Raw genomic sequence first — 19,646 nt, 5'->3', positions numbered from 1 at the left:
TCTTTTGAATTGGATTCTTCTGAGGAATACCCATCAAAGCAAAGTTTATTCAAACAGTAAAGAAGGCAACATGGAGGCTGATGGTGAGGGTGGCTGCATGCTCTTTGTTCTCCTCTGTGTATGCTTGTCTCCTGCTGTTTCACCCTCTAGCTGGATCAAGGACCCTGTTTACTACTTGAATGTGTATTTACCTGAATTTACATATCTTTGTTTAGGATAGACCAGCTTAATAACTTTTGCCTAGTCAGGACTGCATGAGTTTGAAGATGTGCTAACACCATCACACAGGAGGAATTCATAACTTTATATATAATGTTGCTACATACATTTCACAAGCATTTCACATTTCATATTGAGCAGCAAGTTATTAGTTTTCAAACGATACCTTACAAGGTGTATTTTGTACCAAGATTATTACAGTAGTATGTAGTGTGTGAACACGGGTGCTTTTGGTCACAGGAAGCCATTAGTAAAATGTGCCCATCCTACATAGAGGATGACAAACTACTACTGCTCTCTGCCACTGAGCAAAGTGAGTAGCTGAGATCTGTGCTGGGGATTAGCAGGGTTAGTACCTTTAGATGACCCATGTAAAAATCAGTGGGCTTCCACTTGATAGAATTTGTGAGGGGTTTTAGTTTGCTTTTTAAAAAACCTAGGAAATAACATTCATAAAAACTACATTAAAATGTTAAGGCTGCAAAATCAAGCACTCAAAAGTTAGTAAATGCCAGAATTAAGATTGCCTGTGCCACCTTAATTTGTCACCCTCATGTGTGCCCATTATAGAATCATAGAATCTCAGGGTTGGAAGGGACCTCAGGAGGTCATCTAGTCCAACCCCCTGCTCAAAGCAGGACCAATCCCCAACTAAAGCATCTCAGCCAGGGCTTTGTCAAGCCTGACCTTAAAAACCTCTAAGGAAGGAAATTCCACCACCTCCCTAGGTAACCCATTCCAGTGCTTCACCACCCTTAATTATGATACAGTCTTTAATTACATGATCACATACTGTCTTTCCCGCAGGTTCCCTGCCCCATTCTGTGCATGGGATGGACAATGCTCATGGAATTAATCAGTTGTATTGCAATATGAGGCTATTGTCTGGCCTCACTCCTTGTAGAAGTTGGAAGATGTGTAGTGAATGGGGTGGGGAATTACAGGGAGAGAAAAGATGGTCTCATGGCTTAGGCAGTTCAATGCTGCCCTAGAGATTTGGATTCTATCCCTATCTCTGCCAGAGTTCCTATGTGACACTGGGCAAATTACTTAAACCAAACTTTTCACAGGTGGCCACTGACTGTGTTCCTCATTTTCTGGATGCCTGACTTGAGACCCTGGGATCTGATTTGCAAGAATGTTGAATGCTCAGAGCTGCAACTGAAGTCATTGGGAGTTGTATTTGAATGTGTAAAGTGCCATGTACTCTGAAAAAATCAGGTCCTAGTCACTTTTCAAACTTGACACCCAAATTAGTGAATACTATTGACTTGTTATGAAGATAGATGCACTAATGTTTGTGAAGCACTTGTACTATAGTGATGATAGCCATAGAAAAGCCATGAAGAATTTAATTCTGTATTCATAACAGAACTTGAATGGTGAGCAGTAAACAAGTATAAAATGAAATATCAAATAGCTGCTCATTAAATGAGCACAGTCAGTCCTGTGCACTGAATAAGGCAGGGACTTACAGATGTGCGGGAGCGGGGAGTATATGACCATGTAATTAAAGACTGTTTTATAATGCACAGTTGCATAGGTAACCTTAATTCTAACACTTGCTTTTTTTTCATAGATCCCAAGGCCAGAAGGGACCGTTGTGATCATCTAGTCTGACTTCCTGCATAATACAGGCCATAGAACTTCCCCCAAAATAATTTCTAGAGCATAGCTTTTAGAAAAACATCCAGTCTTGATTTTAAAATTGCCAGTGATGGATGGAAAATCCACCATGACCTTTGGTAAATTGTCCCAATGGTTAATTACCTTCACTGTCAATAATTTACACCTTACTACTTTTGCTTTTGGGTGCATGACTTTGCAATCTTAATTTTCTTAATGTAGTTCTTGTGTGCAATTTATATACAGTATACACTTCTCACTAGAACGGAGTTTGTTATCCAATACATACCTGGATAACTTACAAGTCTTTGATACCAGGCTTTTAAGTATTTTTATATGAAGTTAGGCCAGGCCACTGGGAGTCAGGACTCCAGGATTTATTTCTGCTTGACTTCTTGTGTGCAGTAGCACCAGCACGTATCCTCTGCTCAAACTAGTTTTAGGATTTTATGAATAAGTTTGCACAAGGAATCAAAACACTCAAAGGGGATGTAGTATCTGTTGATCTTGCAAGCAGATCACCTAGATACTTAGGTGAATATGGAGCTTTAGAAATGCCTTAGTCTCCCAACCACTTCAAGGAAAAACAACTTCACTGAATAAAAAGGCAGATTTTTTTTAATTAAAATTTTCTGTCAGAGTTCTGTCACGGATACACAAGAGCTCTGCTATGTCCCAGCTTTTAAACAGGACCCTCGGAGGAACCGTTCTGTGTCAGACCCTCAAGAAGTCCCACTCTTCCTTGAGGGTAGGCCACATAGACTTAGCACCTATAAGACATCTGGGCTCCAGCGCTGCTGTTTCACACTGTGAGCTCTGCTCAGTGAATCCAACAGAGATAGACTTCTGGTCAGAATTTTACTCTCTTCAGGGACCAGTACACCTCAGCAAGTATTTGAAGTGCCATCTGGCAGCCTTTCAAAACAGAGTCAGATTTATTAGTCAGCTGGAACACAGCATGAGGAAGTCCTTAGGTTAGCATCGAGGAAATAAAGATTAAAACATAGGCCATTCTGGGCAAGTCAGCTTTCCATCTGGCCAAGCTGCTATGGAATCTGCTTCTGGCTCTGTCTCTGGCTGGCTCTGTCTCATGGTCATTCCCAGGTGAGAGCTGCTGACCCCATCCCAAAAGCCAACTCTTATCTAGAGCTTGTTGGCCCATGTTGAGTTTACATGCTCTGCCTGCTAGAGATTCCCATAAGTGTCAGTTGCTTAGTCCTTGAGGCTTCCATTGTGTTTCCATTCTCCATTGATATAGGTTGGTTTCAGCCAGTCCTTTAATAACCCATTCATTCCACCCCACACCTAAGTGACCCAACATCTCATGTGTTTAAACCTTTTGTGCCCCCAGAAAGCGATGCAAAATACATACTGAAACTGAAGCGTGCATAGGAATCATAAAAATTATTACAGAAAATTCTCACTGGGTGAGAGGTTCCTCATATTCACTTTACTTTAGGATCCTTGCATACCTAAAACTGTGTTATTTTCCAATCCTTCTGCTCTTGAGATGCTTTTATAGTCTGCCACTTAATGACTGCACCCCAAATTCTGTTTAATAGGTGCTTGCCATCATATTGCTTAATGTGGAACATGGGGAAATAAGGTGTTCAAAAGAAAACACAGGTGGAGAAACTTCCATTCTAAACCTCAGTGCATGGGAACTGGTTTCTCTTCCTTATAACTACAGTGCAGTTGCTCAGTCTAAAATGACACCTATTTGACCTGTAAGAGGGTACTAATAACAAAACGCTTTTATTTCACAGAAAAGGAACTTCCTACTTCTGTTTCCTTTCATTTCAGCGCTGACTATTTCAGTGAATACCAAACAGAGGTGCCACATCTTTTAGATCTGGGAAACTGCAGATCATCCCCATGATATTTTGAGTGTTATTAGTAATTCCCTCTCTGGTTCATTGCTATTGAAGTTTGTCTCTGCAGTGTGGTTTGAGTGGGGACTAGTGATAGTGAAAATGGGATTTGCAGTGCAAGTGTCAAACATTTGGAGGACAGGGCTGAATTCCATACTTAATTGTGGCCCATCAGTCAGGGTATTAATTCAGGGTGCATACTTTCCACAGCACACTTACTGATATCAACAGGAGGCTCCCACAGAGATCAAGGGGAAAACTGACTTTTATATAGTAACTGTTTAGTTATTTGTTCAGTATGTGATTGTCACAGTCATCACTAAGTGGGAAAATCTGTTCCCCTTTTAAGCCATCTCTACTTCTGTCTTTTGTTTCTTGTCCTTCCCCATCTCTGTTTTACCCTTTCCTATGCCTCTGAGTTAATTTTGACATGAAAGTGCCATCATTGGGCTTTAGAATTAATACTCTAATCCAGTTAGTAAGGGGCAGAGGAGTTCAGACCTCAGTGCATTGTTTCAAGCTTTCTGCAGACTTGGGAAGATGTTACTACATTGGTTACATTTAGTCCACATTTGAAAAACTATCTCTGCATCCAGGGCTAGAAGCTTTTTAAAAATGAACTTTAGATTACGTCATGTAGGCTACAAATACATCATGTGGGTTGGATCGCAGTACATTACATTGCTTCTCAGAAAGTGTTGGCTTTTTTGTAAGTAAAGCATTAGAAAACACCTTTAGGTACTATTAAGGGATGGCTTATGTGACATACAGTAGCAAAGAAAATGGCTTCTTTAGGTTACTGTTAGTGTGTGTTTCCACATTAGAGGTATTGGCTTTTATTTTTACTTCTAAAATTTGCTAACCAAAAACAATCTGTAAGCACCAATATAATACTGAAAAAATAAAACGTGACTCCAGTTTTCTGTCCCCTATAATCTCATTCTGCCAAAACTTATGTAGCACTTGACTAGTTTTCTGACATTTGATATATTATGCATCTGATGGACCAACAGAAATGAGTGGCTTGAGTTCTACAGTCAAATGCCCCTCACTGGAAAAACACTGCCTCCACTTTCCCTCCCATTTCAGTTTGGGGGGCCATAAGCAGAAGCACTTTAGCTGATTATACGTGCTGTGATACTACAGGAAAAGAGAGACTATCTCTGAAACAGCCACTACAGCTGGTTGAAAAACTGCCAGAAAAAGCAGCAAATAATTTGACTAATAACTTCCAACAATCTGTAGAGCTGCACAGTAGGAAAAAAGATATCTGCAAATAATGCATTCAACAGCTGAAAGGAAAAACTAGTCAAATGACTTGCAAATCGGAGCTAGGGGTCATACCATATAGTTCTTATTTATAGGGCAAAACAACAAAGGGGATTCAGCAAACCAAGGTTCCCAAGCCTATAGCTGTTCCAGTGCAGCATCATTGCTCACGTTGTCCAAGACCCCATCCACAAAACATCTGGAATATAGGATTAAAATGTTCTTGCACATCCTTAATATGGGACTGTACTTCAAGGGACATGCCTACCTTGGTCAGTGCATCCATCCATATTATCCAATCTGAAGCTATAGTAGCAATAGTCGTAAAACCTCTTTAGAAGCTCATCTAAAACTCCTCAAGGAATCTGAATGTGTAATGCACACTATGCTTCTACTTTTTACTAGTGACATTTAAAACACTGAAGAGTTTTCAAAATGTTTTTAATTCCGTAACTTCACTGAAAATCCTAACGTTTCAATTACTGCTATAGGTGAGGGACCTGCCTGCCTGTGGTGTTAGGAGAACCGTTGCCAAGGAAGTCTGTGACCTAACCAGAATGTGACTGGGGCTTAAAAAAAAAAAATCTTAAACAGGCTACTCTCTTAAATATCAGGCTGAGGATGAAGTAAATCTGACCTTTTTCTCTTTTTCAGGTTTCTCCAATTAACTTTTGCCATTGGGTATCTTACTGAGCTATCTCTAGTAGCAATGGCTATTTATAGCCTGACTAGGCTAGTTCACTTTCTGTCTTTTTCCTTTAAGCTTCCTGCCTCTTTCCCAATCTAAATATTCATGGATAGGCATATGTAAGATACAATCACAATAAAGCAATCGTGTACAGAGGCACCATTACACTTCAGTTAAGCTGCTCAGACATGCAAAGGTTTGTTGAGCAATTTTTAGAGGCTAGATGGTGCTTTGGCTTTGAATTTAGATCACTAGTGAATATAATATTCTCAATGTACTTACTAGTAGATTCTTGGCCATGTCACAAGAACCACTCATTGTGGCACAATTTACCATGATTCTCAGTCATTGTTCGGGAAAGCATAGGCACCGACTCTGTGGGTGCTCTGGGGCTGGAGCACCCATGGAAAAATAATAGTGGGTGCTGAGCACCCACTGGCAGCCCTGCCGATCAGCTCCTCCCCACCCCCTCACAGCACCTCCCACCCACTAGTGGGCCTCAGCTCCACCACCACTACCCCATCACCTCCCGCCTGCCGGTAGGCCCCCAGCTCCTCCCCCTCCCTTCCAGCGCCTCCCACCCACTGGCGAGCAGCTATTCAGCGGTGTGCAGGAGGCATTGAGGGGGGGGCAGGCAGAAGCAGGGTGGAGGCTTGGGGGAAGGGGTGAGCTGGGGGTTGAGCACCCCCGGAGAAATCAGAAAGTTAGCGCCTCTGCAGGAAAGCTCCCAATCTTGAATAACAAGCAGGGCAAATTGGTACTAGGGTGCATATATTGAACTGTGTGTGGGAAGTGTGTATAGCATCTTTCCACATTAAGCCCAGCTCTAACCAGTCTTGATGTCACATTTGCAAACACTTAAGTGCATCAAATTCACAAATACATTACTTAAAATATTTGTTGTAAATAATTGGCATTTATATACTACTCTGCAGTCATTGATTAGCTAATCCTTATCCCGTCATTGTAAAGGGGTGGGTGTGTGTTATACCCATTTTAGAGCTGAGGCAATTCCCATTCCCCTGGCCATGAAAAATTGCTGATTTTTATTTAATGTGGTCCAGTTGCTAACTATAAACTTAATTATAAGCAGGAAGTTTGTAATGCGTTACACCACATTGTACCTGTAACAACCAGGTTCCGGTTGTAGGTTGTAAGTAGAATGAATGTTTGTGTATTGTGACACTGAGACCAGTGTTTGGACTGGGGAGCTATGAGATCTGAAACTGCAGACCACTGCTTTGTTTTTTCCGTTTGTTTAGGAGTGAGATTCTTGTGGCAAACCATCTCCTGAATCAAAACCATAAAAAGGAAGGTCATGGTCTCTTTCTAAAGTCTAAACTTAGCATTACTGCTACAGAAAGGGGAGGTAACAGAGTAGGTGCTGGCCAATGATTTCCTTATCAAGTGAACAACACTATCTACCTCTCCCCACCCCCAGATCCAATGATATTTGAACCTCAAAGGCCCTCTGACTCACAACCCACTCAGAGTATTGTTAATCCACATTTTTTCACACTAGCAGTATTGTCCATTAGCACCACAATTCAGAATTCTTCTGTTTAACTGTATTACTTAACTTTGTACATTCCCATATGCATGTGTTGGTTCACACCTGAAGGCAGGTGCCAGGTAATCTCTGCTGTTCCAGACAAAAATTGGGGCATGGGAGACAGTATGGGTGAATTGCTATTTGAATTGCATTACATAGCGGCTCTTTTTTTAAATGTGTCCTGTGCATATATGAGTGTAAAACGAGGAAAATGATACATTAAACTTTTAAGGGGCACCACTTGAAATCTAGTCAATTTCAATTTCTTTTCTTAAAATGGCTTCAGATACACCTGCCCCAAATCCCTTGTCGTTTTTATGTCTTGAGCATTACTTCAGGCTTCTTACCAGTGGCTTTTCTCATTCCTGTTGGTGTGTGAAAGACACAAAATAAAGGAGTCAAACTGATTATACAAAGGTAACAGGGAAACTGACTCGACAAAAGTGCTGTCAAATATAAAGTAAACAAACTGGAAAAAATAGAAATACTTGCTTCTCCACTTCTAATTATGGTAGTCGTGGGTGTTGCTTGTAACAATGGTATGTTTTCATGTTTAAAAAAAAAAAAAAGTGAGAGGAGATGGGACAAAAGGTGCAGAACTCTTTAAATGTTTGATTCCAAATCCTTTTTGTGTGTGGAACAAACACCCATTGACTTCAATAGGAATTGTTCATGAAATGGCTGCAGAAATGGGAACCTAAATTATTAGCCTTTGTGTATCCTCTTTGCAGGTTTATTCCCAGAATGCTTACCAGTGCAATCATCCAGCTGGATCTGAGCAAATTTAACACTATTCTAACCCAAAGGAATGCTACTACAAATGGAATTATTTTGAAACCTACATACATGTAGTATTCTGGTAACATTAGTTATCAGGTTATTTTATAGTATAATTCATGCTAGTTGCTGTGTAACTGCCATTATTTCTAATGACTGCCTTAACACTTTATTATGAAATTTTCATTAGTGTAAGAGAAGATTTTAAAATAAGGGTAGGGAAAGAAGTCTGAGATTTTCTAGATTTTTTTTTCTCTTGTGCATACATATCACTTCATCCTCTTCTTTTTATGGTAGAGATGCAGGTCACAAATGTCCAGTAGACAATGAAATTCTACTTGAAAACCAACTCTTCCCTGACAACTTTGCCAAACGGGAAATCCTCTCACTGAAGGTGAGATGTCCCAACAAGGGCTGTCTTCTGAAGATGGAGCTGAGACATCTAGAGGTAAGAATCATTTTAAAAATGGAAAATAGTTTCCCATTTTGAAATTTTAAAAAAATCTCCAAAATGACTCTATGTAGATGGTCTTCATCTTCTTGGTGGTTGTGGTTTCAAATCCACTGTTTTTGATCAAGGCTGGTTCTGTTTCTCTAATTGAAAGAAATAAGTGGCTGATCTTAGTTACCTTACCACAAGCCGTGTGTCACAGCTTGCATACAGCAAAAGATAGTGCCTATAATGTTAAAAACAGTGGTATTAGTTTCATCATTTTAGTCTCCCTTTGGCCTGTCTTTGTCACCAACCATATGCTTTCTATATCCAGTGTCCAAAATGCCAGTTAATACCTGCTCAAAGCAATCTGAATAAAATATAAACAATTTTTAAATAGTCCTGGAAGTTGTCCAATTAAACAGTGTGTTAAACTGTAAAAAGTAGCCATATGATAAAACTCTTCAGTATTAATGTTTGTGCAGAGCTTTGAATTTATAGTGCTGTTCAAACCCTGGCTCTGCTATAGAGCTCTTCCGTATGGACTGCAATAAAAGTCATTGAGGTTCTGGGTTTAAGGGCTAATGCGGGCAAATCCTTTTGCAGGATTGGGGCCTGAAAGAATATTAAAGGTGCCAATTGTATTCCTCTTGGAGCCATTTTGGTCCATCTTGGAGATATATGAGTAGCTGGTACCTGGAGCACTTTTGGGGGTTTCTAATACCACATCCTTTTGTTGCTCCTTATGCAGGAGCATCAGTTGAATTGTGACTTCTGCTCTGTGGAATGCCTACAATGCCAGAGCTCCTTCCCGAAGAACCAGTTGCAAAACCACATGACACTGGAATGCCCACGGCGGCAGGTCTGCTGTCCAAACTGTGCTACATCTATGGCTTATGAAGACAAAGAGGCACGTGCTGAAACATATTAGAGTGGATGAAAAATATTGTAATATTTGTCCTCGCTTGTTAATGCAATATCATTGGAGGGTGTTCATCAGAATAGTAAATTGATCCAGAAACAGCTTTCTGTGCTGCTTTGCTGGACATTAGGAGGTTGTGACCTCCAGATTGTCCTCTCTTGGACAGTTGAAGACTAGTCCCCCCCCCCCCCCCCTTGTGTGTGTGTGTGTGTGTGTGTGGTCAAGATGGGGTCATGCTTGGTTAAACTTTTTTTGGAGACTCTACGGTGCATGGGGAGGTGGAAGAGTTTGTATAAGAGGGGACCTTTAATTTTGACCTTACAAAGAGAGATGTCAGCATTAGCATCCCACAATGACCTTAAAAAGAAAAGGGGGAGGGGCCAGGATAACAGGATAGGACAAAAATACTGGTGTTTGGCAGGCTGTCTTGCTCTGCACACAAACACGTTACCTGCTGGAAACATGGAGTGTAGAGAGGGAGAGCTGTGCTCCAATGTCTAAATCTTTCCTTGGAACAAGAGAGTTGGAGCAAAACTTCTGGATTGTGTTCTTAGCTCTGATTCTGACTCCTGGGTGACCTTGAGCATCTGGCTTCTGTGTTTTGAGCTTTCATTTCCTTATCTCTATATAGACATAATCTGTCTCAGGGGTATATTAGGTTTATCTGAAAAGCACTTCAAAATCTGCCATTGAAAATTCCCACATTAATGCACATCATGTTTGTGACCCTTTTTACCCTTTTTGTCAAATGTTAAGACTTCTTAATATATTCATTAATATCAGTTACACAAGAAAATTCTTTAAAATGTTTACATCCTTAATACAGTTAATTAAACCCAAACTTCTCAATATCTTGGGCAACTTTAGAATCCGAATTTTGTAGAATCAGAAATAGGACTTATCACTATGAGTTTCTGATGAGACCAGAATAAAATTCCAGAAAGTGAAAAGACTCATTCAGGAATCAAAAAGGAGGGTAATTTCCTATTACCTAATTAAATCCAGCAAGATACAAAGCTTGAGACTTAAAAAATAAATGATCAAGAATTTTACATAGACATTTAGAACCCAGGCAAATCGATGCTCCCTTCTCTTTTAATAATCATTTAATTGTTACTAATAGTTCTCATTTTCTTTCTCACCTTTTCAAAAAATGAAGCTTCATGACCAGAACTGTCCACTTGCAAATGTGTTTTGTGAATATTGCAATACAGTGCTCATCAGAGAACAGGTAAGAGCCTACCTGTTCGCCATATGTCTGTCTGTCAGGTTGGAGTGCATCCTAAGTAATATTTAACCTATCTAGCTGCAAACAATTTAAGATTTTATGGTAACCCATGTAAGTGTCTGATTTATCACATGTCAAACTTCCTCTAAATCTGGGGTTCTCAACCTTTTTCTTTCTGAGGTCCCCCCCAGCACGCTATAAAAACTCCACGGCCCACCAGTGCCACAACTACTGTTTTTCTCCATATAAAAGCCTTGGCTGGCATTAAGGGGTAGAAAGCAGGGCAATTGCCTTAGGTCCCACACCACTAGGGGCACCGCGAAGCTAAGTTGCTCAGGCTTCGGCTTCAGCCCCGGATGCTGGAGCTCAGGGTCCTGGGCCACAGTCCTGTGCGCGGGGGCTTCAGCTTTCTTCCCTGGGCCCTAGTGAATCTTAACACCAGCCATGCTTGGCAGACCCCCTGAAACCTGATCGCCCCCCACCCCCGGGATCCCTGATCGAAAACCACTGCTCTAAATGGTGTTCCTGTCTGCAGTTGCAGTTCAGGTGAACTTTAAACACATGGATTGTTGACAGCAAACTCTGTTATGCAGAAATCTGGATTGGAACCATGGAGTACATCGCAAAGTGCCTGGCTATTATGGTGATCGTAAGTGGCGTCAAATAGGACTTCAAGCAACTGCTTGTACTTATGTCTGATCCTGAAAGGCTAGTTTGTTCAAGGTTCTGATCAGTTCTAAAGTCAACTGTACACATATTGTGTATAAGAATGTGCACTGAGGTGACTGTCATTGGAGACGTCCTGTCACCCTCTAGGTCAACATAACTAATCCCTCTTTCCTGGAGTCTCAAATTTATGGAGAATAACAGTTATCAAGGAATATTACACTGGGGTGACTTCCTGTGATGTTGCTGCATTAACTTGCAATAATTTACTAAATGGCCTTTAACACTTAGTGTCTATTGAAGTGCAAATTAGTGGTGTGTGGTTGCTCATTATTCCATTAAAATGTTGAAATCTGTTGTATTTAAGTATAGCCACATATTTAGGCTGGATCCTGAGAGTTGGAATGTTGCTGTGCGCTTAACACAAACAGTCGCTAATTATTTCATCATGTTCTGTGATCAAATGGCATAATTTCTTTTCTGAAACAAGGAGACTTTGATCTGAAGAGGAGAATGTAAACTATTCATCTTAAAGAAAAATTAACCTTAACTCTCATTTTGGTTTTAGATGCCTAATCATTATGATAATGACTGCCCTACCGCCCCAGTACCATGTACATACAGTGCCTTTGGATGTCCTGAAAAGGTAAATCTTTCTTTTACGCGCATCAATGCAAAGAACTTCTCAGTACCTTTCATCCAGTCTGTGTCACAGATTTCCCGGGTTTGATTTTTACAGTTCGACTTTCAAAAGCTGTCAGCATTGACCTAACTCCGCTTCTGTTGAAGGCAACGACGGCTTGATTAGACAAGTGCCCGGATGCTTTAGCAAAGTCTACCCTAAATCTAATAATTTTCTGGGGTGGTTTTATTTTGCTGTTCTTACCTGTGTTGATTTCAGAGTATATTTTAAGCTTAAATACCAATTGTCTTCTGTAACTTTGCCGTATGAAAGTTTTTAAATGCCAGGTATGTAACTCCTGTAGTTTAGGGAAAGCAAGTGGCGACTACTTAAAATCCACATAATCCTCAAACTCATGATTTTTGGTGAAGTAGTGCAAATTGTGGGGGAAGTTCCAAGTTTTCTAATTACAGTACTTCCTTTTAACGGTACGTTTCTCTCATCTTCAACCGATTGCTCTCCTTGCCTTTCCTGAATACACTGTCAGATTCAGGGCTCTAGTGCCACTACTGCAGTGCAATGTAGGGAATATATTGCTGATTGCTAACAGGATTGTATTTATGGCAGTATTAAATTTATGCAAAGTAGTGGAGGAATTCTATTACCTTTTACATCATGATTTTAACAAATCATTTTGACTTAAACACTATTTGTCTGTACAGGCACCTGGACTGGTTATTTTTCTGAGTTATCTGATCTTAAGGCTGGTCCAAAACAAGGTCCTCTCAGTTGGACTTGACTTGACTTTGTCACATCACTTGTTTTGTCTTAGTTTTTGTTCCAGCTGATTTGTGTTAGCTAAAGCCATTTCTATTATGCACTGCAGTTTATCTTTGACGCCCAATATTTTGTGGCTTAGTTGCAGGAAATGTTTTTGCTGCTCGAGAGTTTATGATGCCATGTCTCTTTAAATTCTAGATGCAGAGGAATGAGTTGGCACGTCATATGCAAGAGTTCACTCAGGTTCACATGAGAATGATGGCTCAGACTCTCCGGAGTATTAGTGTTACTACCACAACTCCCATGTCCTACCTCAGTGGCCTATCTTTTGAGCCATCTCTCTTCTCGCATGTCCCACCTGCCACATATGACTGCAACCCAGAAGTTGAGAACTTCAAGGAAACCATTCAGCAGTTGGAAGGTCGCCTGGTAAGACAAGATCACCAGATCAGAGAGCTTATTGCTAAAATGGAGACTCAGAGCGCTCACGTGGGAGACCTCAAACGCACTATCCAAAATCTAGAGGAAAAAATTGCCGAAATGGAGGCACAACAATGTAACGGCATTTACATCTGGAAGATTGAGAACTTCAGCATACATCTGAGAGCCCAAGAAGAAGAGAGACCTGTTGTGATCCACAGCCCTGGCTTCTACACTGGGAAACCAGGCTACAAACTGTGTTTGCGCCTGCATATCCAGTTACCAAATTCTCAGCGCTGTGCTAACTTTATATCCCTCTTTGTCCATACTATGCAAGGAGACTATGACAGTCATCTGCCTTGGCCATTTCAGGGCACCATACGACTTTCTATTTTGGATCAATCAGAGGGACTTGCAAGGCAGAATCACGAAGAAGTAATGGAAGCCAAACCTGAGCTTCTAGCCTTCCAGAGACCAGCAATCCACCGCAACCCAAAAGGTTTTGGTTATGTGACATTCATGCACCTGCAAGCTTTGAAGCAAAGAACCTATGTAAAAGATGATACTCTTTTGGTGCGCTGTGAGGTTGTAACACGTTTAGACTTGAACATTGTACGGAAAGAGGGCTTTCAACCTCGCAGTACTGATGGGGCTGTATAGTCTGTTGTGCCCTAACTAAGGGAGCCCCGCACTGCTGTTCTTCCACAACAGATTGGAAGGATAAGAGCATGAACGAAGGGATTTTCCAGAGGGGAAAAGCTTCATGATAAGAGCAGTTATCTGGGTTGAACAATGCCATTCTGCAGGCTAATACAGCTGATTTAACGGAATAGAATTTGCTGTCTTTGGTATACAAGCTTTTTCCTCTGTGGATCATGTATTAAATATTTCTTCTTGTTCTCTGTTACTGTATTAAGCTAACTGAGAGAAGTATTGCTGTGTTATCAAAGGTGAAATTCTTCAATAAGAATTTATTGAAGCAACTCTCTTCCTACACTGGGGGAGGTTGGGTCAAATTCCACTTCTAGAAGTCTGTGAGAAAGTGGAGCATCGAAGCTAAATGCCCCAGATGTCCTAAATATGAAACTATTGGAATGCCACTAAAAGAGAGCAGGGGATGAGGATGGGGAAGCAGCTGGGAGGAGTGGGGGTCATGTGGGGGTGGTAGAGGATAAAGCAGGGGGATTACTTGGCGCTCAGGCTAGCAGTATCTAGCATAAGGAGGCTAAGGGCCAGGGGACAGGCAGGATGAGAGAGAGGTACAACTAGTTCAGGCTGGTCCAGGTCACATCTCCCTGGGGAGTTAACGCAACAGGACCCAGAATCCCAGGGAAGTTTCTCCTATTTGCTCCTGGAAAATGGCACCTCCGGCTTCTGGCTCCAATTTCAGCTGGTGCTCTGAGATCATCCCCCTCCCTGTCCTTGAGGGCTAAATAGCAGCTGCCCCCACTGACCACTTTGTATATGCCTGTCTGCCCCTCTGTCCTGTGGGATCCTTTCTGTGCCTGTGCACCTGCCTAAGTGCCTCTGTCCTCTTGATTGACCTCTTGTGCTCCTACCCCATAGACCTTCCCCCCTGTTTGTCCTGCTCTCTGCCCATCTGCCCTTCAGTCTCAGCTGGTTTGTCCCTTTGTCTGTCAATCTCCCTCTCACCTATCTCAGCCAGAAGCTTGAAGCACCAGGGCCAAAACTCTGCTGCTGCTGCTCAGGGCTCTTGACCAGACACGGCAGCCTCTTGTCCCTGGGAGCATCTGAGCTGCGCTACACCATCACTGCTGAGCATCTGCTTTAACTAAAATACATATGAAGCCTCCAGGAGGCTGTCAGTGGTGCCAGTGCTGGGACAGGCACCAAGTGGCAGCAGCATGCAAAGCACTTCCCATTGTGACCAGCTGCTGCCAGGCAGCAGAAACACTGAGAGAAGCAGCAGCGTAGCAGGGGCTGAGCCAGGCAGGATAGGTGAACAGACTGGACCCAAAGGGGGAGGTGTCGTGGGGCTGCTCAAAGGGGGACAGTTCAGAATGAGGGTTTCCCTCAGAATGAGGTGGATTGACTTCATTGCCACAGCTGCTGCTTAATAGTACCAGAATGGTGTTCCAGTGTGACTACACCACTGCCCAGGGGGATGCAACGCACATACTGTAGCGGAAGTGAACTAGCTCAGCTATGGAAGGTGCTCTCATGCTACAAATCAGGAGATATTCACCTTGCAATATAGACCATTTCTAAAAGGACTTAAATCCAAATGGCAAGAATAGAGGAAGGAAACAAAAGTACAAACTATTTTAGTGCCTTTATAGCTTAGCCAGGGAATGCACAGCAAGGGAAACTCCATCACTTTGAATTTACCGTGTTCCTTTTGGAATATGAAGTAAGATTAGGACTCAGTCCACAGTCCCTAGACATCTGTCGGTTGTCTCTATCTTTTTTTCTCCCGGGGAATTATGTTCGGGAACATTCAAACAGGAACCCGCATGATGGTGTTGAATCAATCTTGGACTTCTGAAAAGTTTTCTACAAAACCCATGCAATACAGCCCCAGAAAAGGCTAAACAAATGTTTCTGCTGAATGTGCTGAGATCACTGAGGAAATGCTGATAAAAACTATGGCTTTTAGGCCTCCCTGTAACTTATTTATTCTTTTTCCCCCCTCCCAAAATGTTTGTGTTCACCTTGTTTGCACTTGTGTAAAAACATGGCTGACGCTCTTCCACTATAACTAAGGTGGTGCTGGATGGGTTAAAGTTCTGCATTGGTAGGGATGCTTTTTGTGGTGATAGATCATATTGGTGTGAGATATGTTCGACAGAGAGGAAGAAGATATATAGTAGGTGGCTAAGGGATCATGGAAACTTTTACCTCTTGGTCACACCTGACTTGTGCCAAACTTACCAGAGTTCTAAAATCATTCCTGTCAAATAAAATAAAAAAAGAACAAGTTAAAAATCACTTAGAAAAGTTAGATGCCTGCAAGTCACCCGGGCCTGATGAAATGCATCCTAGAATACTCAAGGAGCTAATAGAGGAGGTATCTGAGCCTCTAGCTATTATCTTTGGAAAGTCATGGGAGACGGGAGAGATTCCAGAAGACTGGAAAAGGGCAAATATAGTGCCCATCTATAAAAAGGGAAATAAAAACAACCCAGGTAACTACAGACCAGTTAGTTTAACTTCTGTGCCAGGGAAGATAATGGAGCAAGTAATTAAGGAAATCATCTGCAAACACTTGGAAGGTGGTAAGGTGATAGGGAACAGCCAGCATGGATTTGTGAAGAACAAATCACGTCAAACCAATCTGATAGCTTTCTTTGATAGGATAACGAGCCTTGTGGATAAGGGTGAAGCGGTGGATGTGGTATACCTAGACTTTAGTAAGGCATTTGATACGGTCTCGCATGATATTCTTATCGATAAACTAGGCAAATACAAATTAGATGGGGCTACTATAAGGTGGGTGCATAACTGGCTGGATAACCGTACTCAGAGAGTTGTTATTAATGGTTCCCAATCCTGCTGGAAAGGCGTAACGAGTGGGGTACCGCAGAGGTCTGTTTTGGGACCGGCTCTGTTCAATATCTTCATCAACGACTTAGATATTGGCATAGAAAGTACGCTTATTAAGTTTGCGGATGATACCAAACTGGGAGGGATTGCAACTACTTTGGAGGACAGGGTCATAATTCAAAATGATCTGGACAAATTGGAGAAATGGTCTGAGTTAAACAGGATGAAGTTTAACAAAGACAAATGCAAAGTGCTCCACTTAGGAAGGAAAAATCAATTTCACACATACAGAATGGGAAAAGACTGTCTAGGAAGGAGTACGGCAGAAAGGGATCTAGGGGTTATAGTGGACCACAAGCTAAATATGAGTCAACAGCGTGATGCTGTTGCAAAAAAAGCAAACATGATTCTGGGATGCATTAACAGGTGTGTTGTGAGCAAGACACGAGAAGTCATTCTTCCGCTCTACTCTGCTCTGGTTAGGCCTCAGCTGGAGTATTGTGTCCAGTTCCGGGCGCCGCATTTTAAAAAAGATGTGGAGAAATTGGAAAGGGTCCAAAGAAGAGCAACAAGAATGATTAAAGGTCTTGAGAACATGACCTATGAAGGAAGGCTGAAAGAACTGGGTTTGTTTAGTTTGGAAAAGAGAAGACTGAGAGGGGACATGATAGCAGTTTTCAGGTATCTAAAAGGGTGTCATAAGGAGGAGGGAGAGAACTTGTTCACCTTAGCCTCTAAGGATAGAACCAGAAACAATGGGTTTAAACTGCAGCAAGGGAGGTCTAGGTTGGACATTAGGAAAAAGTTCCTAACTGTCAGGGTGGTTAAACACTGGAACAAATTGCCTAGGGAGGTTGTGGAATCTCCGTCTCTGGAGATATTTAAGAGTAGGTTAGATAAATGTCTATCAGGGATGGTCTAGACAGTATTTGGTCCTGCCATGCGGGCAGGGGACTGGACTCGATGACCTCTTGAGGTCCCTTCCAGTCCTATAATCTATGAAAAATGGCACTCGGGTGGCCTGTGTGAAATGTGGTGGAGGTCTATCACTAGTTCTTAGTAAACAATTGTCCATATAGTGCCAAAAGTGATGGTGGCTTGTTCAGCTAGAGAGCTCCAGGACATAGTAGGTTAGCCACCCTCACCACCTAGAAAAGAACAGGATGGTAGCCCGCTAGTAGGGCAGTGTTGGTGAACTTGCATTGCTATGTGCTCTTATAATAAACGAGCACATTCTAGTTTCTATAGTGGCATCTTTCACAAACACTACATTTACTTTATAAAAAAAAAAACAACCTTGGAGATTCCTGTGCCTATTTCTTGGCTTTCTAGACTGATTGTCTGCATCCCGTGTTAATGTTGTAGTCTTGTGCATTAGAAGCTGGTTAGTCCAAACTCTCTGCTGCTAATCGAAAAATAATGGATTTTAATGTATAGAATTCTTTTCAACTCTACAATATCTTCAGATTTGTATATAAACACAGAGATTACTTTTTTAAAACACAAAAAAAGCCTTATTTTTCCTGTGTTAGGCATATAGACAATCTGATACAGAAAATACGGAACCAGGCCATGCATAAATGTATGAATATCTCCCAGTCAGCATGGAGTATTTTTCTGAGATGGGGAAGCTGGCAAGTGGGGTTTGCCTCACCTCTAGTTGTGTAAGTATTGCTACAGGGCAGCCCAAGTATCAGTCCCCTTCTAAGCAGCTCAACAAGGACCAACCACAGGGAGGGAGGACAGTTAACACACAAAGGCCCATTCTGTTACAAACTCATTGTCGGAGCACCATCTTATAACAGGTGGTTTTGTGTGTGTGTACGGGTCTTTGAAGTGCCAATTTAACACCTCTAGGAGTTCCATTTTCATCACCCTTTCAAAATCCTTAAGATTTGTTTTTACAAAAGACCGTCAATTCCCAGGCACAACTATCGGCTTTTTAAAAATCTCAATCTAGTCTACTTTGACTTGAATGAAATTCAGCATGGTGGCAGCTCTGTAGTATACATAAGTTTTTATTATTTCAATTGGATAATGTAAAATAGCGCAGCCTAATAGGAAATAAAAAAGTTGGTGCATGATACACTGGCAGAAAAAAATATGTAACATTAACAGTTTTAGCTGCTGCTGATATTGTATCTATTGTGTACTTATTAAAGGTTGCACTATGGAATTCTAACCCAATGCCAAGCTGATTTAACCACAAAGCTTACATGGGAGACTTTCTGAGCTGATATGTTAAATATCAGCCAAATATATTCTGTTTTACTAACCTTACGTACTTATCTATGCAGACCTCACTCAACTACTTAATTTTTTTTTTCAAATTATCTTTGCTACAGTGCAGTTCCAGAATTGTCTGTCATACACACGTGGGAATGTAATTTCAGCTGGTGGAAAGAAATTCGTAGAACTTAAATGCTGGATTGAGTTGCCATCCAGATATGTACAATCTCAGTTGTTAATGTTATTTTATTTAATCTCTTTTTGAGTTGGCATTGTTTGAGAGTTCAATTTCCGTGATAAAATACAGCTTTATAGTGTATTTGCTTCACCTTTTCCCCTAGTGGTCTGTTTTTCTTCTCTTTTAAGATATCATTATGCTATGACGGTTGAAGAATGATCTTGAAAAATACTTAAAAGGAGAATGGATTATGGATCACAACTGCCACAGATTTATGAAAATTTCTGGAATAAAGCAATCTAAAACAAATGTGGAGTTGCAATGATTAGCCTAGTTTTCAACTGTTAACTTTTTAAGGGAAATGCTGAATTTAGGTTTTGTGTATAGTTCTTTCTCTGTGACTCTTGGTGCTTTTGCAATATTGTGTGTGTGTGTGTGTATATATATCATCTTATGTTTAGAAGCTGGATTACTTTCCCCTTCTATTTTTTAAATCAAATTTCTGTTACCTGTGTCAAACAGTCTTAAAATAATAGAATTGTAGGACTGAAAGGAACCTCAAAAGATCTTGTAGTCCAGTCCCCCATTAGACTTGCTTCCTATGGGATCTTACCTACCAACTCCCTGAGTTTGCTAAAGCCTGCCTTCTTAAAATCCATTAT

At 41.3% G+C, this 19,646-nt stretch overlaps 1 protein-coding gene across 2 annotated transcripts in view; it reads left to right on the top strand.

The window, feature by feature from the left end:
- Positions 1–13,977, top strand: part of TRAF6 (TNF receptor associated factor 6) — a 29,537-nt gene extending 15,560 nt beyond the window's left edge. For both annotated transcript variants that reach the window (XM_054027495.1, XM_054027493.1), the window contains exons 3-7: positions 8,300–8,450; positions 9,187–9,345; positions 10,517–10,588; positions 11,820–11,897; positions 12,852–13,977. In XM_054027495.1, coding sequence (XP_053883470.1) covers positions 8,300–8,450; positions 9,187–9,345; positions 10,517–10,588; positions 11,820–11,897; positions 12,852–13,733 — 1,342 coding nt within the window. In that variant the 3' untranslated portion in view covers positions 13,734–13,977. The remainder of the gene's footprint in view (positions 1–8,299; positions 8,451–9,186; positions 9,346–10,516; positions 10,589–11,819; positions 11,898–12,851) is intronic.
- Positions 13,978–19,646: the final 5,669 nt, after the last annotated feature.

This window comes from Malaclemys terrapin, chromosome 4 (genome assembly GCF_027887155.1).
Source record: "Malaclemys terrapin pileata isolate rMalTer1 chromosome 4, rMalTer1.hap1, whole genome shotgun sequence".
NCBI classification, from domain to species: Eukaryota; Metazoa; Chordata; order Testudines; family Emydidae; genus Malaclemys; species Malaclemys terrapin.
Note: the sequence above shows the minus strand (reverse complement) of the source record. Positions and strands in the feature narration are given on the sequence as shown.